General features: G+C 54.6%; 1 protein-coding gene across 2 annotated transcripts in view; it reads right to left on the reverse strand.

Annotated features, from left to right (window-relative positions):
* The window catches only part of NEGR1 (neuronal growth regulator 1), a 186,050-nt gene extending 165,854 nt beyond the window's left edge, over nucleotides 1–20,196 (reverse strand). For both annotated transcript variants that reach the window (XM_053985138.1, XM_053985137.1), the window contains exon 1: nucleotides 19,915–20,196. In XM_053985138.1, the coding sequence (XP_053841113.1) occupies nucleotides 19,915–20,084 (170 nt within the window). In that variant the 5' untranslated portion in view covers nucleotides 20,085–20,196. The remainder of the gene's footprint in view (nucleotides 1–19,914) is intronic.
* Nucleotides 20,197–20,770: the final 574 nt, after the last annotated feature.

A 20,770-nucleotide genomic window follows, 5' to 3' on the forward strand; every position in this document is an offset into this window, starting at 1 on the left:
AGCCCCCTGAAAAGCTGGACCAGCTCTCTGAAGCCTTCCAGGACTGAACTTCCAATCTCCTGAATCATCTATTGCCCTGTTTTGGCCCTGGGTACAAAACAAGTTTTCCTTCCAGCTCTTGACATGATTTACGTTTCCACTGACAGTGACTGGAGCAGCAGATCTTGGCTCTGCTGGCACCAGCTGGAGCTCTGCCCCTGCCCATGGCAAGGTCTGGCCCTTTCCAGCAAGGCTGCAGCACTTTATTCTTGTTTTTTCTGGAGAAAGCAGGAAGAAGTTCTGGGATCCTGCTGGGTCCTGTCCAGCTCAGGAGACTGGATGATTCCATCGTTCCAGGTTTGGCATTTTTGTTGTATTCTCTCCACACAAGGGAGATCCTGGGCATTCCCAGATGACAAGGGGGAGAGAAACATTTAAAGACTTTAAGGGCTTTAAAGACTGAAAGCCCTTGGATTTCTAATCTGAGGAATAAAGATTTCCACTGTTTATAAAATCTGATGGCAGAGTCCTGTGCCCTTGGGTTTCTATGGCATCAAGATTCCACCATTGCAGACTTCAGAAAGGGAGAAGACTGATTATGGAGCACTGACTTTATACCACTGTGAGAGAAATTAATTAATTCATGAACACAAACACATTGAAGTGCATTTGATTTACAGCAAGAGAACCATTTCAGATCAGGAAAAGATGAGCCCTCCGATAGTTCTGTGACCTGTACAAATCTGAATTACCAAATGGGAAAGCCAAGGTTCCTTACTACACAAAATATGTGTTGTAAAAGCAAAAGCACTGCAGCCCTTGGAAGGCAAAGCCCAAACTGCCCAGCTTTTCCAGCCTCCCATTTGACTAAAAACACAGGCAGCCTCGGGACTCCAGTGAGCAGAGCCTGGCAGCCCAGCCCGAGTGCCCTGCCTGAGACCCCTCTCAGCTTCCCCAGGGCTCCTGCAGCAGCAGCTTTGTGCTGCTCTCTGCCCTACACAGGACACGTCTGCCCTGTCCTGGGGAGAAGGGACCGCTCCAAAGAGCTGGAAATTCCCTTTCCTACAGTGCCTCAGCTCCTGACTGCCAGAACACGAGCTCTGCTCACCTTCCTTTCCAACGACTCCAAGGGAAGAGATTTCTTCAAATGACAGTTGTTCTACCACTGAGTGGATTTCTCATACTGTGAAAAAGCCCAGGTGTTTCCCAGAACTTTTATGATCAAGGTTAGGAAATTATTTTCCAATTCACTAACCAGCAAAATAATTCAGTTACTCAGAATCCTTGGAGGAGCAACCTCAAACAAGGAAGAGAAGTTTTCAAAAGAGGCAAGAGAAGACAAATTGCACAGGGATGCTTTGAAGATGTATTTCATTTAGTGTGGCCTTAATTACTCACACCCATCATCTCTTTTAATCAAGGGTCAGCTGCTTTATTTGTCAAGAATAGAGGTTTAAATCATTTTCAATGCAAGATGCAATAATTACACTTTCTGCTAATGAGTCCTTGTGCAGATTATTTGTCATTGCCTCTAACGAGGAAGCTTCACTTTTTTGTTCAAACGCTGTAAACTCCACACAGGCTGCTGGAAGAGGGTTGCCAGCAGCTCCCCTGGCACAAGGACACCCACAGGACACCCAGAGGTCCCAGTTCCCCCAGAGCCTCCACACAGGGCAGAGCTGGGTGTGGGTCTGGCTGCAGGGCATTTCCAGAGCTGGCTCCAGAGCCATTTCCAGGGTGTGGGTCTGGCTGCAGGGTGTTTCCAGAGCTGGATGTGGGTCTGGCTGCAGGGCATTTCCAGAGCTGGGTGTGGATCTGGCTGCAGGGCATTTCCAGAGCTGGGTGTGGGTCTGGCTCCAGGGCATTTCCAGAGCTGGGTGTGGGTCTGGCTCCAGGGCATTTCCAGAGCTGGGTGTGGGTCTGGCTCCAGGGCGTTTCTAGAGCTGGATGTGGGTCTGGCTGCAGGGCATTTCCAGAGCTGGGTGTGGATCTGGCTCCAGGGCATTTCCAAAGCTGGATGTGGGTCTGGCTGCAGGGTGTTTCCAGAGCTGGGTGTGGGTCTGGCTGCAGGGTGTTTCCAGAGCTATCTGGAGTGCACTACAATTGTCCCTCAGCGTTCCAGACTCGTTACTCCGAGGAGCACTGAGTAATCTCCGTGTGCAATTTATGAATGCCTGAACAAACAGAAAAGCCCGACTGCCTGCGTGCATTCCCAGCAGGGATGAGCAGAGAATTCCCAGCTCTGACCACTGTGCTTTTGGTAATGCTTGGCTCTTACTGGCCCTGCAGAGGAACACAACACCACAGAGAACAATGGCGTTATGTTCTCGACCCCTTCCAAGGGTGAGAGCAAAGTCACTGATGAATGTTTGAACCAAACCCAGGCGCCAGAGCAAAGCCTGGGAATGGGGATTTACACCCCTGACACAGCCATTCTTTTAGGAGTACTGAGGACACCATTTATGTTCATTCTGAGGTGCTGCTGACTGATGGCAACCTGTTCGTATTTAGATAACCTATGAATCAACAAAATTAAAATCCTCGGATTAGGAAGAGGAATGGACGAGAGAGAAGATACCAACTTCATCTTCGCAGAGCCAGCAGCAGGGAGCTGCTCCCAGCTCTCCCTCCACACAGCATCCCCGTGTCCCGGCCCTGTCCCCTCCTGGCACGGGCCCTGGTGTCCCCCAGAGCAGGACACCGAGCCCTGCTCTGCCCATCCCAGCCAGGCTCAGCTGGAGGAGCCCCTCTGCTCCTGCCCAGCCCCGAACATCGCCCTGATTGTTCTTCCATGCTGCTGGCAAGCTGAGCTGGGATCCCCGAGCTCAGGGCAGGCTGAAAGCCACGGGAGAGGCTGAAAGCCATGGGGAGGCCACACTGAGAGCCCAGCCCCGGCTGGAGCCGCTGGCTTTGCTGAGCACAGCAGGTCACTGCTGGGAAAACCCTCACCCCAAGCTGCACACAAGCCCTAGGCTCGGCTTTGGACTCCCTGCTGCTGTTAAGGCTTTGTCAAAGCTGTGCTTAGTTCAAAATGGGAACCTTATCTTCCAATCATGGGTCTGTCAGGAGTGCCACAGACGTTGCTGCAGACACCAGCAGGCTGTGAGTGGCAGGGATCAGTTATTTAGGAAACAATTGTTGTGCCTGCCAGGAATATTTCACCTCGGGATTCATTTGCATTATCATTTTGAACCCTTTTTATAGAGCTCATATTGATTTGCAGAGGTTGCTTGCATTTTAAATCACAGCTATGTGTGTTTCCGCTCCATCTCGATTCACTTTATTCGAAAGGTGCAGTGTTAATATTTCCCTGTTTCCACAGGAAAGCTGTTCCAGAAGATCTTTCCCAGGGCTTCTCACCCTCCTCACACCCGCCTGGCCGGGCTCAGGGGGGCTCTGCTGCTCACATTTCTCTGGGAGATATTTTCTTGAATAAGATAAAGTGCTTGAAGCGAGTTTGTCTGAGCAGCAAGCTGCAATTTGTACAGTGAAAATAATAATTAAAAGTGTATTTTTGTCCCTCTCCATGTCCCTACACAGATCTCTGGATATCTCATTCCCAACCAGCAGAAAACACATTTAAATGTGTTGCAACGTCACAAATTTCAGTGTAGTGAACAAACACAAACAACACAAACCACAAAAAGGCAATTTTGTGTACTCTGCACACAAAATTCAGTTTCTACATCTCACGTTGTAGAAGCAAACAGCAGAAATATAAATTTCTACCATGCAAAGCTGTTGCTGTGTTTTTCATTCCCTAAGGGTCACACCCTTGACCACATGGCACACCCAGCCCCTCACACAGGTAACAAGGGTTTGCTATAACCTATAAAATATGACATGGTACAGAGGTGATATTATAGCAGTGTATTTATCCATAAAAGTGTCTGGTAAAATCCACACAGATTTATTGTTTCTATTCTTTTTATATATAATAAAAAAGTGAAATACTGCACTATTTTCCATCTCCACATGTTTGGATGACCACTAAGGACTCATCTTGGTGCCACAGGAACTTCCTGCTCCTCTCAGGATCCCTGAGGTTGGAAAAACACTCCCAGCCCATCAAGTCCAAGCTCTGCCTAATCCCCACCTTGTCCCCAGCCCAGAGCTCTGAGTGCCACCTCCAGGGATGGGCACTCCAACCCTCCCTGGGCAGTTCCAGGGCCTGACCCCCCTTTCCATGGGGAAATTCCTGCTGCTGCCCACCCTGAGCTCCCCTGGCCCAGCCTGGGGCCGTTCCCTCTCCTCCTGTCCCTGCTCCCCTCCTGTCAGGGAGCTGTGCAGTGATCCAGTCTTGCTGGAGCAAGTGTGAATTCCTCGGCGTTCCCTGCCCTCCTGTGAAAACCAACAATAAAACTTTGTGCGCCTACAAGCGCCTCTGTATTGTTGGAGGACTTGTCTCGCATCTCATTAGTAGCTTCCCTTCATCCTGCAAGTTTAATTAGCAGCTCCAGTGTGGGATTTACCTACGACTGCCATGGGTGAGGAGTGCGAGCTAATGAATTATTCAAAGTAAATTAAGAGACCGAGGGAGTTCTCTTCCTGTCTCACACTAATACACAGTTCATTAACAGAGATTTTCACCTGTGACAGTCACAGGTACCTCACAGGCTGAATTTCTGTGCTCACCTGAAATGGATTCTGTCTCTGTCCGTGGGAGTGTCAAAGCCCGAGTTTTACTCGGAGAGATTTCATTAGCAGTGACAGTCAGTAAATTGGATCCCCAAGATGTGGGACATCTTCATTAAACCTGGCTAGGCAGATTCCCATCACCCTGGGAACACCCCACTGAGCCTGGCAGGACCCACGAGGATCTGCCACCCACCCCAGGCCCCCTGGGGCATGGTCTGAAACCTCCTGAAAGCTTCCAGCAAACACGGAGAAAGCTCAGCCAGTTCCACCACCTCCCACTGCCCCAGGCTGCTCCCAGCCCAGTGTCCAGCCCGGCCTGGGACACTGCCAGGGATCCAGGGGCAGCCCCAGCTGCTCCGGGCACCCTGTGCTTGAATCCTTGGTGCAGTTTATTGTATGGACGGTGTCTGTTTTCTCTTTGGACCTTTCTGTTTCCAGTGTGTGTTGTGTGAACTCTGGGACACTCGGTAGTTTGGGAAGTTAAAGCAAATTAATCACTCCTGGCGTGGGCTGCATCCCAATCAGCGTGAGCCAGCAGCCCTGCTCTGGCAGGGACTCCCACGGGCCAGCGAGCTGCTCCCGGGGATATCGACCTGCCCCGCTCCTCTCCCTGCTAATTGCTGCCAGCACAGTCCCCTGCCATCAGCAGGGACCTGCCTCGCTGCCAGCTCGTCCGGGATGGAGCAGCAATGCATCGCCCACGGGTACAAAGGCAGCGTTTTCCTGCTGCTGACAGAAATCACTGCTTCTCAAAAGTCCTGACGTTCACAATCTGCAGATAAAATTGACTATTAAATTGAACTGCTTACTTACAGCACAGATTTATGGGTTTATGAGCAGAGGACACGGGAGTAAATTGTTTCCTAAATAAGTGTGGGGAAAGGCACAGCAATGCTCTGTGTTGGCTGCTTGGCCCCTCGAGGAGCTGGAATCAGCTCAGCTGCCCTCTGCAGCCCTGTGCCACAAGGGTGACAATGACAAGGCAGAGGTCAAGCGTCCCTTGAACAGGTTTTGCATTTTTTTCCACACCTGCAGCCCACATTAGAATATTCTCAATCCCATCCCTACAGCTTTCATTTGGGTCACTAAAGAAATCAGATTTTTAGCATTAAAATCAAATAACAATTTAATGTATTCTAAAGAACAGAATTAATTGCACACTGACATCCACTAACGCTCAGAAACAAAGTTCTGGATCCAGGAAATCCTCAAAAGAGCCCATGGTTGTTCTCTGCTGTGATGCCAGTGGTGCTGGGGGGATGCTGGGCTTCAGGACAGCCCTGCACCCTTCTGGCCTGGGAAAAAAGGAATTTCTCTCTTCCCTCTGCCCAAGAAACCCCTTTCTGACATCATCCAGCTCAACAAAGGGCCTCGAGGTACCTTCTGCAGAGGCAGCCAGCCTCGAGAGATGTGGAGCCCTGCACTGCTTTGGGAGCTGATTCCAGCAGTTAATTGCCTCTAAAACCCTCGCTTCACAGTTAAGTTGGAATTGTTCAGTTTCAGCTTTTAGTCATTAGTTTGCATTATGGGTTTTTTGCCAAGATTGGATTTTCAGAGTTTTTTTGACATTAAAACATTCTCCAGCACAATGAGGGTGCCTAATGCCGTTCTGCCAAACTAATTAGCCAGAGCTCCTGAAGCTTCTCCCTGTAAACATTTTTTATTTTCCATATAATATTTCTCTCCCTCCTCTGCCCCTTTCTGCTCTGCCAGCAGCTTTGGGAAAACAGGTCCCAGCACGTTTCCATATCAGCAAAGCTTTTGGATTCTCCTGCATGCCCAGCTGTGCACACCTCTGGATCCTGGCCCTGGGGCTTTGCTGTGGTGTCGAGTTAGGACCAACATAAAGTCTGGTTTTAAAATAGACCCAGCTTATTGGGATGTCCCTTTGAGCAGCTTCCCTCTTCCTTATCTCCCATTCCTCTCATCCCTGTGTCAGCAGGAATTTCCCCATGGAAAGGGTGCTCAGGCCTTGGCACAGCTGCCCAGGGAGGTGTCCAAGGAAGAGTCCTTTCCTGGGGACTGGAAGAAATGGGACAGGAGGGATTTTATTCTCTTTTAGTGGAATGCTTGAGCTCCTTGGAAGGTACCTACAAGGACAGTTCAGCAGATAAAGTGAACATTTCGGTTTGCAAACTTGAAATAGAAAAACATCTCCATGCCATCCTCATGGAGACTGCAAGCTGAGTTTCCAAGAGCAGAGAGAGAGGAAATGAGGGAGTAACCAAGGGGATCCAGAAGGATCCAGAACCTGCCTGCAGGGCAAAAGTGTGGGATAATAGGAATATTCAAAGGGGAACAAAAAAAATTGAAAAAAAAAAGGAGGAATTTCATGAGCTTTACCTAAAAAATGCATTCACAGCCATATTCATGAAACCATCCTTTGAGAACAGATGGTCGATAACCTAAATAATTTTTAGTTTAGGCTCCAGTTTTGCAAGAAATCTGAAATATTCTGTTTCTGTACAAGTCTTGCCCTGGAAAGAGAAGCTGATTAAATCAGCGTGGAAATAAGTTTTAGGGGATCTTGCCAGGACCCTTTTCTGCAGGACTTGGCAGCAACGTGAGGCGCCCCAGCCCCAGCATCGTGGAAAGCCAAGAGCTGTGGCCCATTTCTGTAACAGATCCACTGCAAGAGGGAAGTGCCACAGCTCTGCCCGAGCCTCTGAGACTCCGTTTTCCTAAAAATATCACTTCCTGGGGAAAACGGAGCACCTGTGTAAGATGCACCCTTAAACATTGCCTTTTTGGGTCCCCAAACCCACACACTCAGAATAGACATTGCAACACGGAGCCACGTTTGCAGCCCAAGTTCTGCTGCAGTCAAAGATGATCCCTAAACCACCTAAATCTTCATTTCCTTCTGCATCACACCACCAGGTCCAGCAGATCTTTATGTGGAGCAAAGGCTTTTGTTATTTATAACCACTTTCAGACCATTTTTCAGTATGGATTTGAACTTACACCAACAAGGATGATAAAATTACCTTCCTTCTTAAATAATCAAGCCAGTCTACTAATGTAAAATTAATGGCATGGAATGAAAACGTTGGGCAGTTTCAAAATAAATTAAGTGTGGATGCAGGTTACCTTTAATCAAGCTGTCATGCAAATTAGCAGCCTCACTCAGTGAGGACTATTTAAAGAATTTCTTAGCTGGTGAAAATTTTTTTGGAACCACCACAGGAGCAGTCTCTGTTTTGTTGAGGCACAGGAATGTTAAAAAGCTCCCCCAGAACAGGGTCAGAATGTCGATCCCACAGAGCTTTGCTGAGAGGGAAGCACCACATCAGGGGCTGGGGGCAGCCTGAGCCAACATTCCCAGAAAATCATGGAATCTGGGATTCTACACACAGCTGCCAGAACAAAACATGCAACCGAAAACAAAACAAAACAAAAGGAAAAAGTAAAAGCAAACAAAGCAATGAAAAATACCAAACCAAAACAAAACCAGCCCAAACAAACAAAACAATTCTATAAACACAGAATTCTTACCAGGAGAAATTCACAGACTCCCAGAGTGGTGTGGGTTGGCAGGGACTTTAAATCTCATCTGCTTCCAAACCCCAAGGCATGGCAGGGACACCTCCCCCTGTCCCAGGAGCTCCCAGCCCCAGTGTCCAGCCTGGCCTGGGACATTCCAGGGATCCAGGGGCAGCCCCAGCTGCTCTGGCAATTCCAGCCCAGCCCCATTTCTCTTGCACACCCAACCTCTTTCCCAGCAGAGGTGCCTTGGCTCCTGTAACTGGTCTGCTCTGAAGTGATGAAACGCGTTTCCTCCCCACACCTGGCAGTGGTTATTGCCTGGTTCTGCCCCTGGCATGTCTGACCCGCTGCCCTCGATGATCCTGTCACCAGGTACGGGGTGGCAGCGCCCCGTGGCTGGAGGGCACAGAGCTCCTGAGGTTCATTCCACGGGCTCAGGGGTCCCTCGGGGACAGCTCAGGCTCCCGTGCAGGCTTTGATGGGTTCCAGCGCAGCCCAAGTGGTGCTAGAACAATGGACAGCTCAGGATGCCTGGGCTCTGCCCACACGGCTCCCTCGGCCACCTGCGCTGTGGCCCTGTGGCCCCTGTCCCCAGCAGTGCCCCCTGCCCTCCCTCCCTTCCGTCTCTCCCAGCCCGAGGGGGCTGCAGGGAGGCTCCTGCTGCCCGCAGGACACCATTCCAGCTGGGAGCACAGCCCGACCCTGAGCTCTGCTGTGTGCTTGGGCCTTCATCCCAGCACTCCTGCTGCCTCCTGCTCTTTTCCACCAGCCCACCAAAGGGAACGGCAGAGGAGATGATTTCCTGTAACCAAATTTATTTTTAATTCCACTGTGATGGTTCTGGGCTGGCTGCCTTGAAAAGCTTGATTGCTGTGAATTTCATCCACTTTTTTGATTCTGTGACTTTTCATGTTTTATACATGTCCAAATCCATTTTCCTTTTACAAGATGAGCTGAGGGAGGGCTCAGAAGGAATATTGTTTTGAGGTATTAATGCAAATTAAAAAGTGGAATAGAAGGTTAAGGATGACTCAGTGCATTTCTCCATCTCTGTGGGTTGAGGTGGCTGTGACTCAGGGCAGAGCCAGGCCAGGAGCCAAGAATCCAGAACTGGCTGTGGGAAGGGGATGCTCAGAAGGTGTCCATGGAGCCCCAAAGGTGTTGGGTAGTCGATCTGGTCAGTACAGCTCCAAGAAATCATGAGGAGAATCCAGCACCCCGCTGAGAACAGCTCAGGGTAGATATTCTGGGGTGATGCTTGGAACTGTAGGGTGCAGAAACCAAACCCACGCCGAAGAAACCAAAGCTGGGGGAGGTCACTAAACCTGAGTTTGTGTGAAACCCAGGGAATCAGAGCCCGACTCTTCTTTGGGTTGAAGAATTTCTTCCTAATATCCAATGTAAATCTGCCCTCCTTCAGCCCCAAGCCGTTCCCCTGCTCCTGTAGGATGCCCTGGGATCCTCTCTGCCCCCAGCCCCAGCCCTGAGCTCTCCCCTCTCACTGGGGCCATCAGCCAAGTTCCCCTGCTGCCCATCCACCGCCTCCTCCCAGCTGGGCTGCAAGAGGCATTTTCACTTCTGGCTCCCCGGGGAGGCTCAGCCCAAGGTGTTCCCCAGCCTGGGGCCACCTGCAGTGCCCCAAATGACCTCATCACCCACATTTAATTTGCTGCCTGTGGTTTGTGCTCAGCGCTTGCACCTTCACGCTGCCAGAAATGTAACACCAAGGGGGTTTATGCAGGTTAAAAAAAAAAAAATCACAAACTAAATACGATAATTAAATTAATTTTAAACTAATTTCTGACCATGTGCAGGACTCTATACCAAAAAAAAAAAAAAAAAAAAAAAAAAAAAAGAAAAAAAAAAAAAGAAATAAAAAGAGCTGTGACAAAAGCTATATTTTGCTCTCTCTTCCTCTGCTCTTTAATAGTCTCTGAATGAAAAGTCTAGTACAATTTTCTAGTCCACTTGCTCCAGCCAGGGGGAAAACTGCTCGTTATAATTAGGCCACTTTCGTAACAGATTTCCTGCTGCCCCTCCTCCCGTGGATGTGGCCAAGGCTCTGCACCTGGGAACTGGAGCCTGCTTCCCCCAGCACAGTCCCTGCCCACCCCCTCCTCCCCTGGCCACAGCTCACAGACACAGCAGCAAAGCCTGCAGAGAAACTGCAGGGAGAAGTCTCTCCAAGAGAGGTTTGGGTTGGAAAGAGCTCCGAGCACCCAGCCACCACCTTGCTGAGCCCAGTGTGGGAACCCAGCACACCCCTCTGGCTGCCCTGGCTGGCTCCAGACCCTGGCAGGGGGCTCAGAGACCCTGGCACAAAGTCAAAAACACCTGTGGCTTCCATTTTAGCCCGTGGAAAAAGCTGCCAACTCTGTGTGAGGAATTACAAGCCACAAGGGTTTGAGCAGTGTGATATTTGAATTAACACAGGGTGGAAAAGTAGAATTTTGGGGTTTTTAGAATGGGATTCAAGGGGGTACAAGATGGAGGGATTTGGGCATGTCCTGGCCTTCTTCTCCTTCTCCTTGCCCTCCATGTCTTGCTGTGCTGGTGACACTTTTCTGTTGGTTTCAGGCACAGACACACTGTCCAACATCAATGACAGACATTGGCACATTATTGTAACCACGGCACACGGAGTTTTTGGTATAAAATGTGAACACTGCCCTGAGGGCAGACAGAATGCCATGGCCGAGCTGCTGGGCAGAGCTCAGCAGGGCAGAGAGAGAATGTTCTAGATAAGGGAAAATAAACAACCTTGAGAAGCCGACCCTGCACATTCAGACTCCTTCCTTGGCTGTGTGGGCTGGGAAATGAGGACTTTTACATTCTTGGGGTCACCTGGACACCCGGGCCCCGAGACAGCCCAGCACAGCCCGTTAACGAGGACTGCACTCTCTGCTTCAGCCCCGCCTTTCTGGAGCCCCACCTGTGCCCTGTGAGCACAGTCCAGCAGCAGAGGAAGGCCACCCAGCCAGGCTGGGCCAGTGCCATGGACCCAGGAGATGCTCCGTGGACACCAGGTCTCCCGGGGGAGACTTGGCAGGTCCAGGGCTGGAAAAGCAGAAGCGGAAACTCAGGAGGCTTTGGCCATGCCAATTCTCCGCTGGGAAGGGCTGAGACAAGAACTGGGGCTCCAAAGGGCAGTTCCAGCTCCCTTTGCAGCACAGCCCTGCCCCCCAGCAGCCACAGCAGCCTCTGCCCACGGGGGTTTGGGCAGGGAGGCTCTGATCCGATGGCAGATGGCATCAGGGATAATGTGCAGCTTGTGCTGAGCTCTGTCACCGGCTCCACCCCCTGTGCCACTCACCCAGGTACCAGCTCTGACCTGGCCATCCTGCACTCACAGCTCCATTTGAATCCAAGTGACACCACAGCCACTGCAGGCCAAGCTGGGGCCAAACCTTCCCAGGGAGCAGCAGCAGCCGTGGGGAGAGGGAGAAGAGACCGAGCTCAGTCCCACATTCCCCACTGCCCTTCCCTGAGGGTCCTGAACCAGCTCATTCCCACTGGGATCAGGGACAGCCCTTGGAGTGCCCCATTCCCACCGGGATCAGGGACAGCCCTCAGCAGTGCCCCATTCCCACTGGGATCAGGGACAGCCCTGGAGTGCCCCATTCCCACTGGGATCAGGGACAGCCCTTGGAGTGCCCCATTCCCACCGGGATCAGGGACAGCCCTTGGAGTGCCCCATTCCCACCGGGATCAGGGACAGCCCTTGGAGTGCCCCATTCCCACCGGGATCAGGGACAGCCCTTGGAGTGCCCCATTCCCACCGGGATCAGGGACAGCCCTCAGCAGTGCCCCATTCCCACTGGGATCAGGGACAGCCCTCAGCAGTGCCCCATTCCCACTGGGATCAGGGACAGCCCTGGAGTGCCCCATTCCCACTGGGATCAGGGACAGCCCTTGGAGTGCCCCATTCCCTCTGGGATCAGGGACAGCCCTTGGAGTGCCCCATTCCCACCGGGATCAGGGACAGCCCTTGGAGTGCCCCATTCCCACTGGGATCAGGGACAGCCAGCCCTCAGCAGTGCCCCATTCCCAGTGGGATCAGGGACAGCTCCACACCCTGCTCCCACAGCCCTGCCCCTGCCCTGGCTCACCCCCCACATGCCTGGGGCAGGGCTCCAGCTCCCGAGAAGAGCCCACGGGGATCACTGGGGGATCATTCCCGGCTCCCAGGAGCTCCCCAGAGGAGCAGAAGCAGCAGCCCCATTCCAGCACCACTGTTCAGCTCCGTGGGCTGCCTGGCCCGGGGCAGCAGTGCCCCAAACCCCCGAGATCCTTCCCCTGGGACATCAGCTGCACTCAGCTGCACTCAGCTCACACACGGTGACAAGGAGAAAGTCATTAAGTCTCTGTTTTCTCCTCAGCAAAACAGCCCTTTGGAACAAATCCCAGTTTTCATCCCTTACTGACTCCTTGTTTTGTTAGCTCCTCTGCAGAACAGCTGAAACATTCACCATCATTTAAAATGATAAATTATTTTAATTTGTGCTGGATTTATTTATTATTGCCGCGCAGACAAGAGGCAAGTGCCATAATGTGCTTGTTTAATAATTGGCAGGGACTGGGAAGAGGAAATTCTTATGCAAACAACAACTTCATTTACTGGGGGTGTGCACAGGAGCCTGCACGTCCCACAGTCACATTTCAGGAATGAAACCCCACGGAGCCAAAGGATTTACGACCCCAAATTGCACCAGAATATCAAGAGTATGGAAGTCAAGAAATGGACCTTTTGAAATCATAAAGGAAAGAAGGGGACTGTTATATTTATTACACTCTGCACAGACACTGGTGCCTGTGTTCACAGCCACACCCAGCCCTGGGCAGGCACTGGGATGCACAGAGTATCTCAAAATTCCAATTGCTGCATGAACTCATTGTCCACCTGCTCTCTTCCCGCTGCAGAACTCCTTTCAAATGCTCAGTTCTCAGTAACACAAATGACAATGGATGGGTGGATGTCTGACAGACGTGTCACTCCTTAGGCAGAGGCTCTCAGCTACAAAGGATGGCTCTTCTTGGAAAAGAAGGCAAAACTGGTAAATCCCAATCTCCAAAAGTCACTGGACCCTCAGTAATTTAAATATTAATTAGGCACCCACATCCTCTTGAGGAGCTGATCAGTTTTGGTTGCAGAGTTTGCTTGGCAGAGGTGCTTCAGCCCCACAGGCTCCCCAGCCATTCCCACCTGAGAACTGGGTGTTCCCAGGACCTGGGGATCCGTGGGATTCACAGCTCAGGAAGGACTGCCAAGGAGCTCCCAGGAGAAATCCATGGTGCTGACCTTAACGCTGTAGTTTTGTTTTGAGCCCCTGGAGCCTGAGGAAGCCGAAGCAGGAGCTGGTCCCAGGCAGGTTTTGTCTGGCCAGGCCCCCCTGACCCACGGCAGGGCAGTGCTGGGAGTGGGGAAGGCCAGTGTGGAAACGGGAACGTTTGCCAGCCAGAGGAGCAGGAGGGGTGGGTTTGGCTGCTGCTGCTCCGGCTTCTGCCAGCACGGCTCCCCCCACAGCTGGGACCCCTGAAGGGCCCTGGTTTAGAAAACCCACGTTAGGTGTGCATGTCCCCCTGAGCCACCAGCATTGCCAGGAGCAGAGCCGCCGTGGGGAACAAGGAGAACCCCCCGTGTTCCGCCGGGAGCCAGGGAGGCGCCTCCCGGCTGGGAAAGCCGTGCTCAGCAGGCAGGGAGAGCTCCGACCCCCGGCAGCTCCAGGGAGCCACCCGAGCCCCGAGGAGCAGCCAGGCTGCACAGGGCAGCCGCTCCTGGCACTGCCCCGGGCACACGGCCGGCCGCTGGCCACTCTGGGGACACGGGGTCACTGCCAGCAGGATACAGGGGGGACACGGGGTCACTGCCTGCAGGATACAGGGGGACACGGGGTCACTGCCTGCAGGACACAGGGGGACACGGGGTCACTGCCTGCAGGACACAGGGGGACACGGGGTCACTGCCTGCAGGACACAGAGGGGACACAGAGTCACACTGCCTGCAGGACACAGGGGGACACGGGGTCACTGCCTGCAGGGCACAGAGGGGACACGGGGTCACTGCCTGCAGGACACAGAGGGGACACGGGGTCACTGCCTGCAGGGCACAGAGGGGACACGGGGTCACTGCCTGCAGGGCACAGAGGGGACACGGGGTCACTGCCTGCAGGGCACAGAGGGGACACGGGGTCACTGCCTGCAGGACACAGAGGGGACACGGGGTCACTGCCTGCATGGTCACAGAGGGGACACGGGGTCACTGCCTGCAGGACACAGAGGGGACACGGGGTCACTGCCTGCAGGGCACAGAGGGGACACGGGGTCACTGCCTGCAGGGCACAGAGGGGACACGGGGTCACTGCCTGCAGGACACAGAGGGGACACGGGGTCACTGCCTGCATGGTCACAGAGGGGACACGGGGTCACTGCCTGCAGGACACAGGGGGACACGGGGTCACTGCCTGCAGGACACAGGGTCACACTGCCTGCAGGACACAGGGGGACACGGGGTCACTGCCTGCAGGACACAGGGGGACACGGGGTCACTGCCTGCAGGGCACAGAGGGGACACGGGGTCACTGCCTGCAGGACACAGGGTCACACTGCCTGCAGGACACAGGGGGACACGGGGTCACTGCCTGCAGGACACAGGGGGACACGGGGTCACTGCCTGCAGGACACAGGGGGACACGGGGTCACTGCCTGCAGGGCACAGGGTCACACTGCCTGCAGGACACAGGGGGACACGGGGTCACTGCCTGCAGGACACAGGGGGACACGGGGTCACTGCCTGCAGGGCACAGAGGGGACACAGGGTCACTGCCTGCAGGACACAGGGGGACACGGGGTCACTGCCTGCCTGGGGACACAGAGTCACACTGCCTGCATGGTCCCTCTCTGGGCACACACAAGGTCACAGTCCCCACGTTTGGGGCAGTGGTGCTCCCAGACACCAGGAGCTGCTCCTCCCATTCCTCAGATGGGAACTTTTCCCACAAGCAGAAGAAATTCGGAACAGAAGAAGTTGAGAAAATCAAAGAGCAGGCACCAGAGGAGGCGGGTAATTTCGGATCAGCTGTTCCCCACATGCCCGAACCTTTGCAGAGCTGTAAAAGCCAGCCCTGGGCAGTGCTGGGTTGCAGGCACAGCCCATCCAGCTCGGCCCAGGTATTTGGTGGCAGCCCCAGGTGTCCACGGCAGGAGACAGTGCCACTGCCCAGCACACGGACCTGGAACTCTCCAAGGTGCAGAAAAGCAGCCAGGCTGCACATGAAGTATTTCCAATTCAGCAAACAAACCAAAGAGCCCCAAAGCTCCTATCTGTGACCAAAAAAAGACATTTTCCTACAATCACCCCTCAGGTGAGCGCTGGCTGCCCCAGCCCCAGCCAGCGCTCGGCCCAGATGGCCAAAGGGAGCACTGTGGTCAAACACACGTGGCTGCATCTCACTGACCTGCTGGCCCAGAGCTGAGCCCCGGACTTCCCAGCCAGGTTAGACAAGAGCCCAGCCCCTGTGATCACAGCTGGACACGGATACCTGCCCTGCAGCTGCCCCTGCTCCTCCCTGCCAGCCTTCGGGAGCACCAGCCCCAGGACCCAGCTCCAGGTTTAACTCTGTGTGAAGAGCCCACAACACTGCACAGACTGCAGAGCACACCTGCCCCAAACTCCTCTAGAACCACACACTGCCAAAAAGATCTTCTGCTTTTCTAAAAACCACGGCAACTTCTAAAGCCCAGTTTGCTGCGCTGACACCAGGTAAAGGTACTATAAAGGTACTCTCACTCAGACTTGGTGTCATTACCCGTGAGCTTTGAGGAAAACAAAACACACAATAAACACTTTTACTCGCTAGAAAAAAACTTGCTCTCTCCTTTTGATCATCTTCAGCTCTGCACGTTCCGAGCTCCAAGGGGATCTGGGCTCCAGACTGCAGGGGGGCTCTGCAGGCACTGCTGGCACGTCCCTGTTCCCTGGCTTAGGTAAAGCCCCGAGAGCCCCAGGCACACACCGGCCGTGCCCGGAGCAGCTCCAGCACGGGGAAAAGGGGACTTCTTGGTTTTCCCACAGCAGCAGCAACGCCTCTTGCTGCCATCCTGAGGTGAGCTCTCCCCTGGCCTCCCCACATCCCCTTCCACCTCCCGGGAAGAGGGGAGCAGCCCCCTCCCAGCTGGAGGTGGCCTCTGTTTTCCCTGAGTATCCAGCCCTGCTCCCGGGCAGGGAGGGAGGTGACACAGGAGGTGACACAGGAGGTGACACGGGCTGTCCCTGCTGGCTCCCCACCAAGGGCTCTGCATTTGTCACCTCTCCCGAAATTCCATTTCTGCTGTCAGCGAGAGGGATGTGCTGGAGCACAGGGTGATCCCTCTCGTGACAGGGGATCGTGCAGAGGGTCGCGGCAGAAGCCTGAGCTCCTGGTTCTGAGCACACAGCCTGGTTCCTGAGCTCCTACCAGTGCACAATGCAGCAATTTATTCTTTTAACAAAACCATGGCTGTAGAACTTGCTCTCTCCTTCCTCGTGTGTTCTCATAAAATCTTAACTGCCTGCCCGGGAAGAATACAGAAAGGATGCAGGATGGAATGCTACTGCTGAAAATCAGCAGCTTCCCAAAATTTTTCTGCCACGCAAAACACCTGCGTTACTGACAGAATTTCTTCTAACTCCAACAAACACAAACAGCTGGGACTGGGGGGATCCATCACCCATTGAAACCAAACAAAAGGGAGCAGGCCTTAATTACTGAGGCTGCAGAAATAACTCATCACAGGCAGAGCTCCTCGGTAAGGAGGGATTTTCTTTAAAACCCCCGTGCTGAGGAGCTTCTGTAGCAAAACAGGTGCCCAGTGACATCCTTGGCAAACTTTCTCTTCCGTCAGCCCCTCAGGAAGGGACACATGGGCACTGTGACTCTGCTGCTCTTGGGGAGTGCTGGCCTGAGGGGACAATCCCAGCTCCCAGTGCCACCTGGGCAGCAGGGGACAATCCCAGCTCCCAGTGCCACCTGGGCAGCAGGGGACAATCCCAGTGCCACCTGGGCAGCAGCAAAGCACCATCCGGCCCCACCACGGGCCTGGCACAGGGTGGGGAGGGCGCCCTCCACCCCTCAGGGCCATGGGGTGAGGGGTGGGGGTCTGGCTGAGCAGGGGCAGCAGCAGGGAGCTGTGCTCCAGGAGCACCGGGACAGGGAGGGGAGGATCCTCCCGGCGCTGCTTCTGCAGCACCAAGAAAATTCTGTGTGCTTGATCCAAAATTGATTGATTACACTGAGATATGAATTAACCATTTAAATGACAGAACTGAACTTTTTTTGCTGTGTTAGCACACAGAGGCTTTTCCTGGCAACCCCCAGCAGCCCAAGGAGCCTTTACTGCCCATCCTCAGGCAGGCAATGAAACCTTGGGCTGAGGGCTGGGGCCGGGACCCAGCTCAGCCTGACCCCGGACTCATCGAGAGGGGCTCTGCGCCTTCTCCCCCGGCATATCGGCACAAAACAAGACTCGCGAGTGGAAGTTTGTCCTCGGTGCCAGCGGCAGCCCCGCGGATCCCCTCTGCTCCCACCCCCAGGGCACGGGCAGATGTGCCCAGCTGTGGCCGGAGCCCCGGGGGTGTGTGCCCAGCGAGGGCACCCCCAGGCCCGGGTCCCAGCTCAGCCCCCAGCCCAGAAATCACGCTCAGCTCCCCGCAGGCTCGGAAACGCTGGCTCAAAGCCGCGGGAGTGCCGCCCGTGCTCCGGCAGGAGCTCGGAGCGGGAGCCGGCTGCTCTCGGCGCCGCGCTGCCCTCGCACCCGCGGACGGGGGATTTCGGAGCCCTCGCGGGCAGAGGGAGGCCGAACCCAGAGCAGAGAGGGGGAATCAACACGTGCTGGCCGCGGGGAGCCACGGCCACCCTGCCAGGAGAGGCCAGAGCTGCCGAGCACGGGCAGCTTCGGGTCTGCGAGGCGCGGCCGTGCAGGGGCTGAACGCAGCCGGCTCCGGAGCTGGGGGGAACAAACTCCTTCTCCTGCACCCAAATGGCTTTTGCAGCTCACTGGAGTTCAGAGAGCCGATTCCCAACACTTCCGATAGCCAGAGCAATCACTTTAATGTATACTGAGGTATGTTTCCAGCGCCTGCAGCCAGGGACAGCCCCAGAGGAGCAGCTCGGCGTGAAGAGCCTGCGGCTGCTGCTCCCGCTGTGATCCCGCATTTCCCCTTCCAGTTACCAGCTTAAACCAGAACGACCCCCGGCTTAAGGCGAGCCTGCCGAGGGCACGGGGGACGCGAGGAGTTGATCAGAGGGCACGAGGGAGCGGCCCCAGCTGCCGCACACGGCATTCCAGCATCCCCGCGCCGGGGCTCGGCAGCGCTGCCAGCGTTTCCTGTGGCAGCGTCTCTCCACAAAACACACACCGGCCCTCCCCAGCGAGACCCCAGCGGTGTTTGCAGCCCGCAGCTCCCATCTCGTTTATGTAACCCGCCCGGCTGCAGCAGCGCCGGGCTGCGCACGCCAGGCCTGGCAGCCGGGGTGTGTTCCAGCTGAACCCCGGCGGGAGCTCACCTTGGGAGCAATCGCACCGTTCTTTAATAACGCCGTTTGGAACGTATTTGGGCACTAACGGTGTTTAATAGTGGCTGAGTATGTCTCAACAGCCCGCGAACCCATCAAGTTGCTTTCCCTGCAACAGTACAAATAAACCACTTTTTAATTATTATGTCCTTTGATTCTCCATTTGTGCCTCAGAAAGCACGAGGACTTGAGCACGTCTCAAATACAGAGGATAATTGAGGTACACATAAAAACCACTTGTCAGCTGCCCTACATAGACATCTACTGTATTTTCAGCAGCTACTACAACAGGAGCAGCCTAAAAACGCTTCCAAATCCCCACCGAAAATGCCTCATGCAGCATTTTACAGCAGACTGGTGGATCATTAAAAATGTTTATGGATAAAATGCATTGTAACCTGCAGATTTCCGTGTCAGCCCAACAAAAAAACAATACAGCCAGAGACTTCATAGCTGAGAAGTGCTGCTAATTAAATCAGAGATTTCTCACCAGCCAGGAGCTTCAACCAACTGCAACCGTATTCCAGAGAAGGAGAAAATGGGGGGTTTTGAACTATAGCGGGATCAAGCAAAAGTACAACACACAGATAAAGTTAGAGTGGGGGCTGGGGGGATAATTAAATCAAGGCAGAGGATTGCTGAACACAAACCAGAAGAAAAGGTTCGAGTAGATTGTGGTGTCTGACTGCTGGTAAACAAATTTTGCTCCAGTCAAGAGATAAGGAGATCTGAGAGCACAGGGTCCATTAGGAGAGGCAGGAACAGAGCCACGGGAAGCACAAAATCTCCTCGTGGCATGCAGCCAGTGCTCCAGTCGTTGGGAAATATAGAACTGTGGATCAAAATAAATAATACCGATGGTAATGCTCCTGGCAGGGTTTAATCGTCCTCTCCCTGCCACAGCCCCGCGCTGCTCGCTCTGCAGAGCCCCAAACTGCTGCCAGAAGCCAAAACTGCATCATTTCACCCCAACAACCCATTTCTAAACTTCCAGCAACAGCCAGGGCGTCTTAAATGGAGTGAAAAAAGGGCAAAGCGCGGAACAAAACCACGCCGGGAGCCGGCGAGCGGCCCGGAGCTCCAGGGCTGCGGGTACCGGCTGCCGCTGGGGACAAGTTCCCGCATCCCCGGGGCACCCCGCGAGCGGCCCCGGGGCCGAGCGCCGCCGCAGCATCCCCGCCGGAGCCCCGGGCAGCTCGGGGATGCTGCGGCAGCGCGACGCTCCGTCCTCGCATCCCTGCCGCCCGCGGCCGCCTCCTACCTCAGCACGGCCGTGTCCCCTTTCCTGACCACCAGGTTGTCCACGGCAGAGCCCGGGAAGTCTCCGCCCGGCGCGGCGAATCTCCCGGGGGGAAGGAACCAGCAAAGGCCGAGGAAAACGATCGCCAGCCACTGGTGGGAGCCCCCGGCGCTCCGCACCAGCGGCACCATCTCCGCTCCGCGCCGGCCCCGGCGGCGGAGAGCGAGCGAGCGCTGCTGCTCCCGGCGAGGGCGGCCCCGGCTGGGCGGGCGGGGAGCGGCGGAGCGCGGCTGCTCCCGGGCGGCCGCCGCAGCATCCAGCGCGGAGGGCAGCGCGCCCGCTCCGCTCCGCTCGGCTCTGCGCGGCGGCGGGCGGTCCCCGCTGCCAGCCCGTTGCCACGCAGCCGTCGCCTTGGCAACCGGCCCGGCGGCGGAGGGATGCTCGGCCCTCTTCTGCCGGGCTTCCCGCTCCGCCCTCGCCGGCACCGCGGCCCCCCGCGCCCCCCGGCCGCCTCCTGCCGCGCCGCGTCCCGCCCACCCCGCGGAACGCGGAGTGAGAATTGACCGCTTCGCCAAAAGCCAGCACAGAGGCGGCAGCGCTGGGAACGGCACCAGAGGCTCCAGCCAGGGGCCCCTGGGACCTGCTGGGAGCTCCAGACCTTTCTGGAACAGAGGGATGCCCACTCTGGTACTTCCATTTCCTAACATTTTACCTAGAAAAAAAAAAAAATAGTCTAGGCTAGAGACTTCACCAAAGAGTAAATAAACCACTGACAGATTATATACCCAGATTCTACCAGGGAAGCCAGAGACCTTTACCAATGAGAAAGAAAAATCACCAACAGATTATTTCCTAAAATTGTCCTAAGACATTCAGA

Source organism: Vidua macroura, chromosome 9 (genome assembly GCF_024509145.1).
Source record: "Vidua macroura isolate BioBank_ID:100142 chromosome 9, ASM2450914v1, whole genome shotgun sequence".
In the NCBI taxonomy this organism is placed as follows: domain Eukaryota; kingdom Metazoa; phylum Chordata; class Aves; order Passeriformes; family Viduidae; genus Vidua; species Vidua macroura.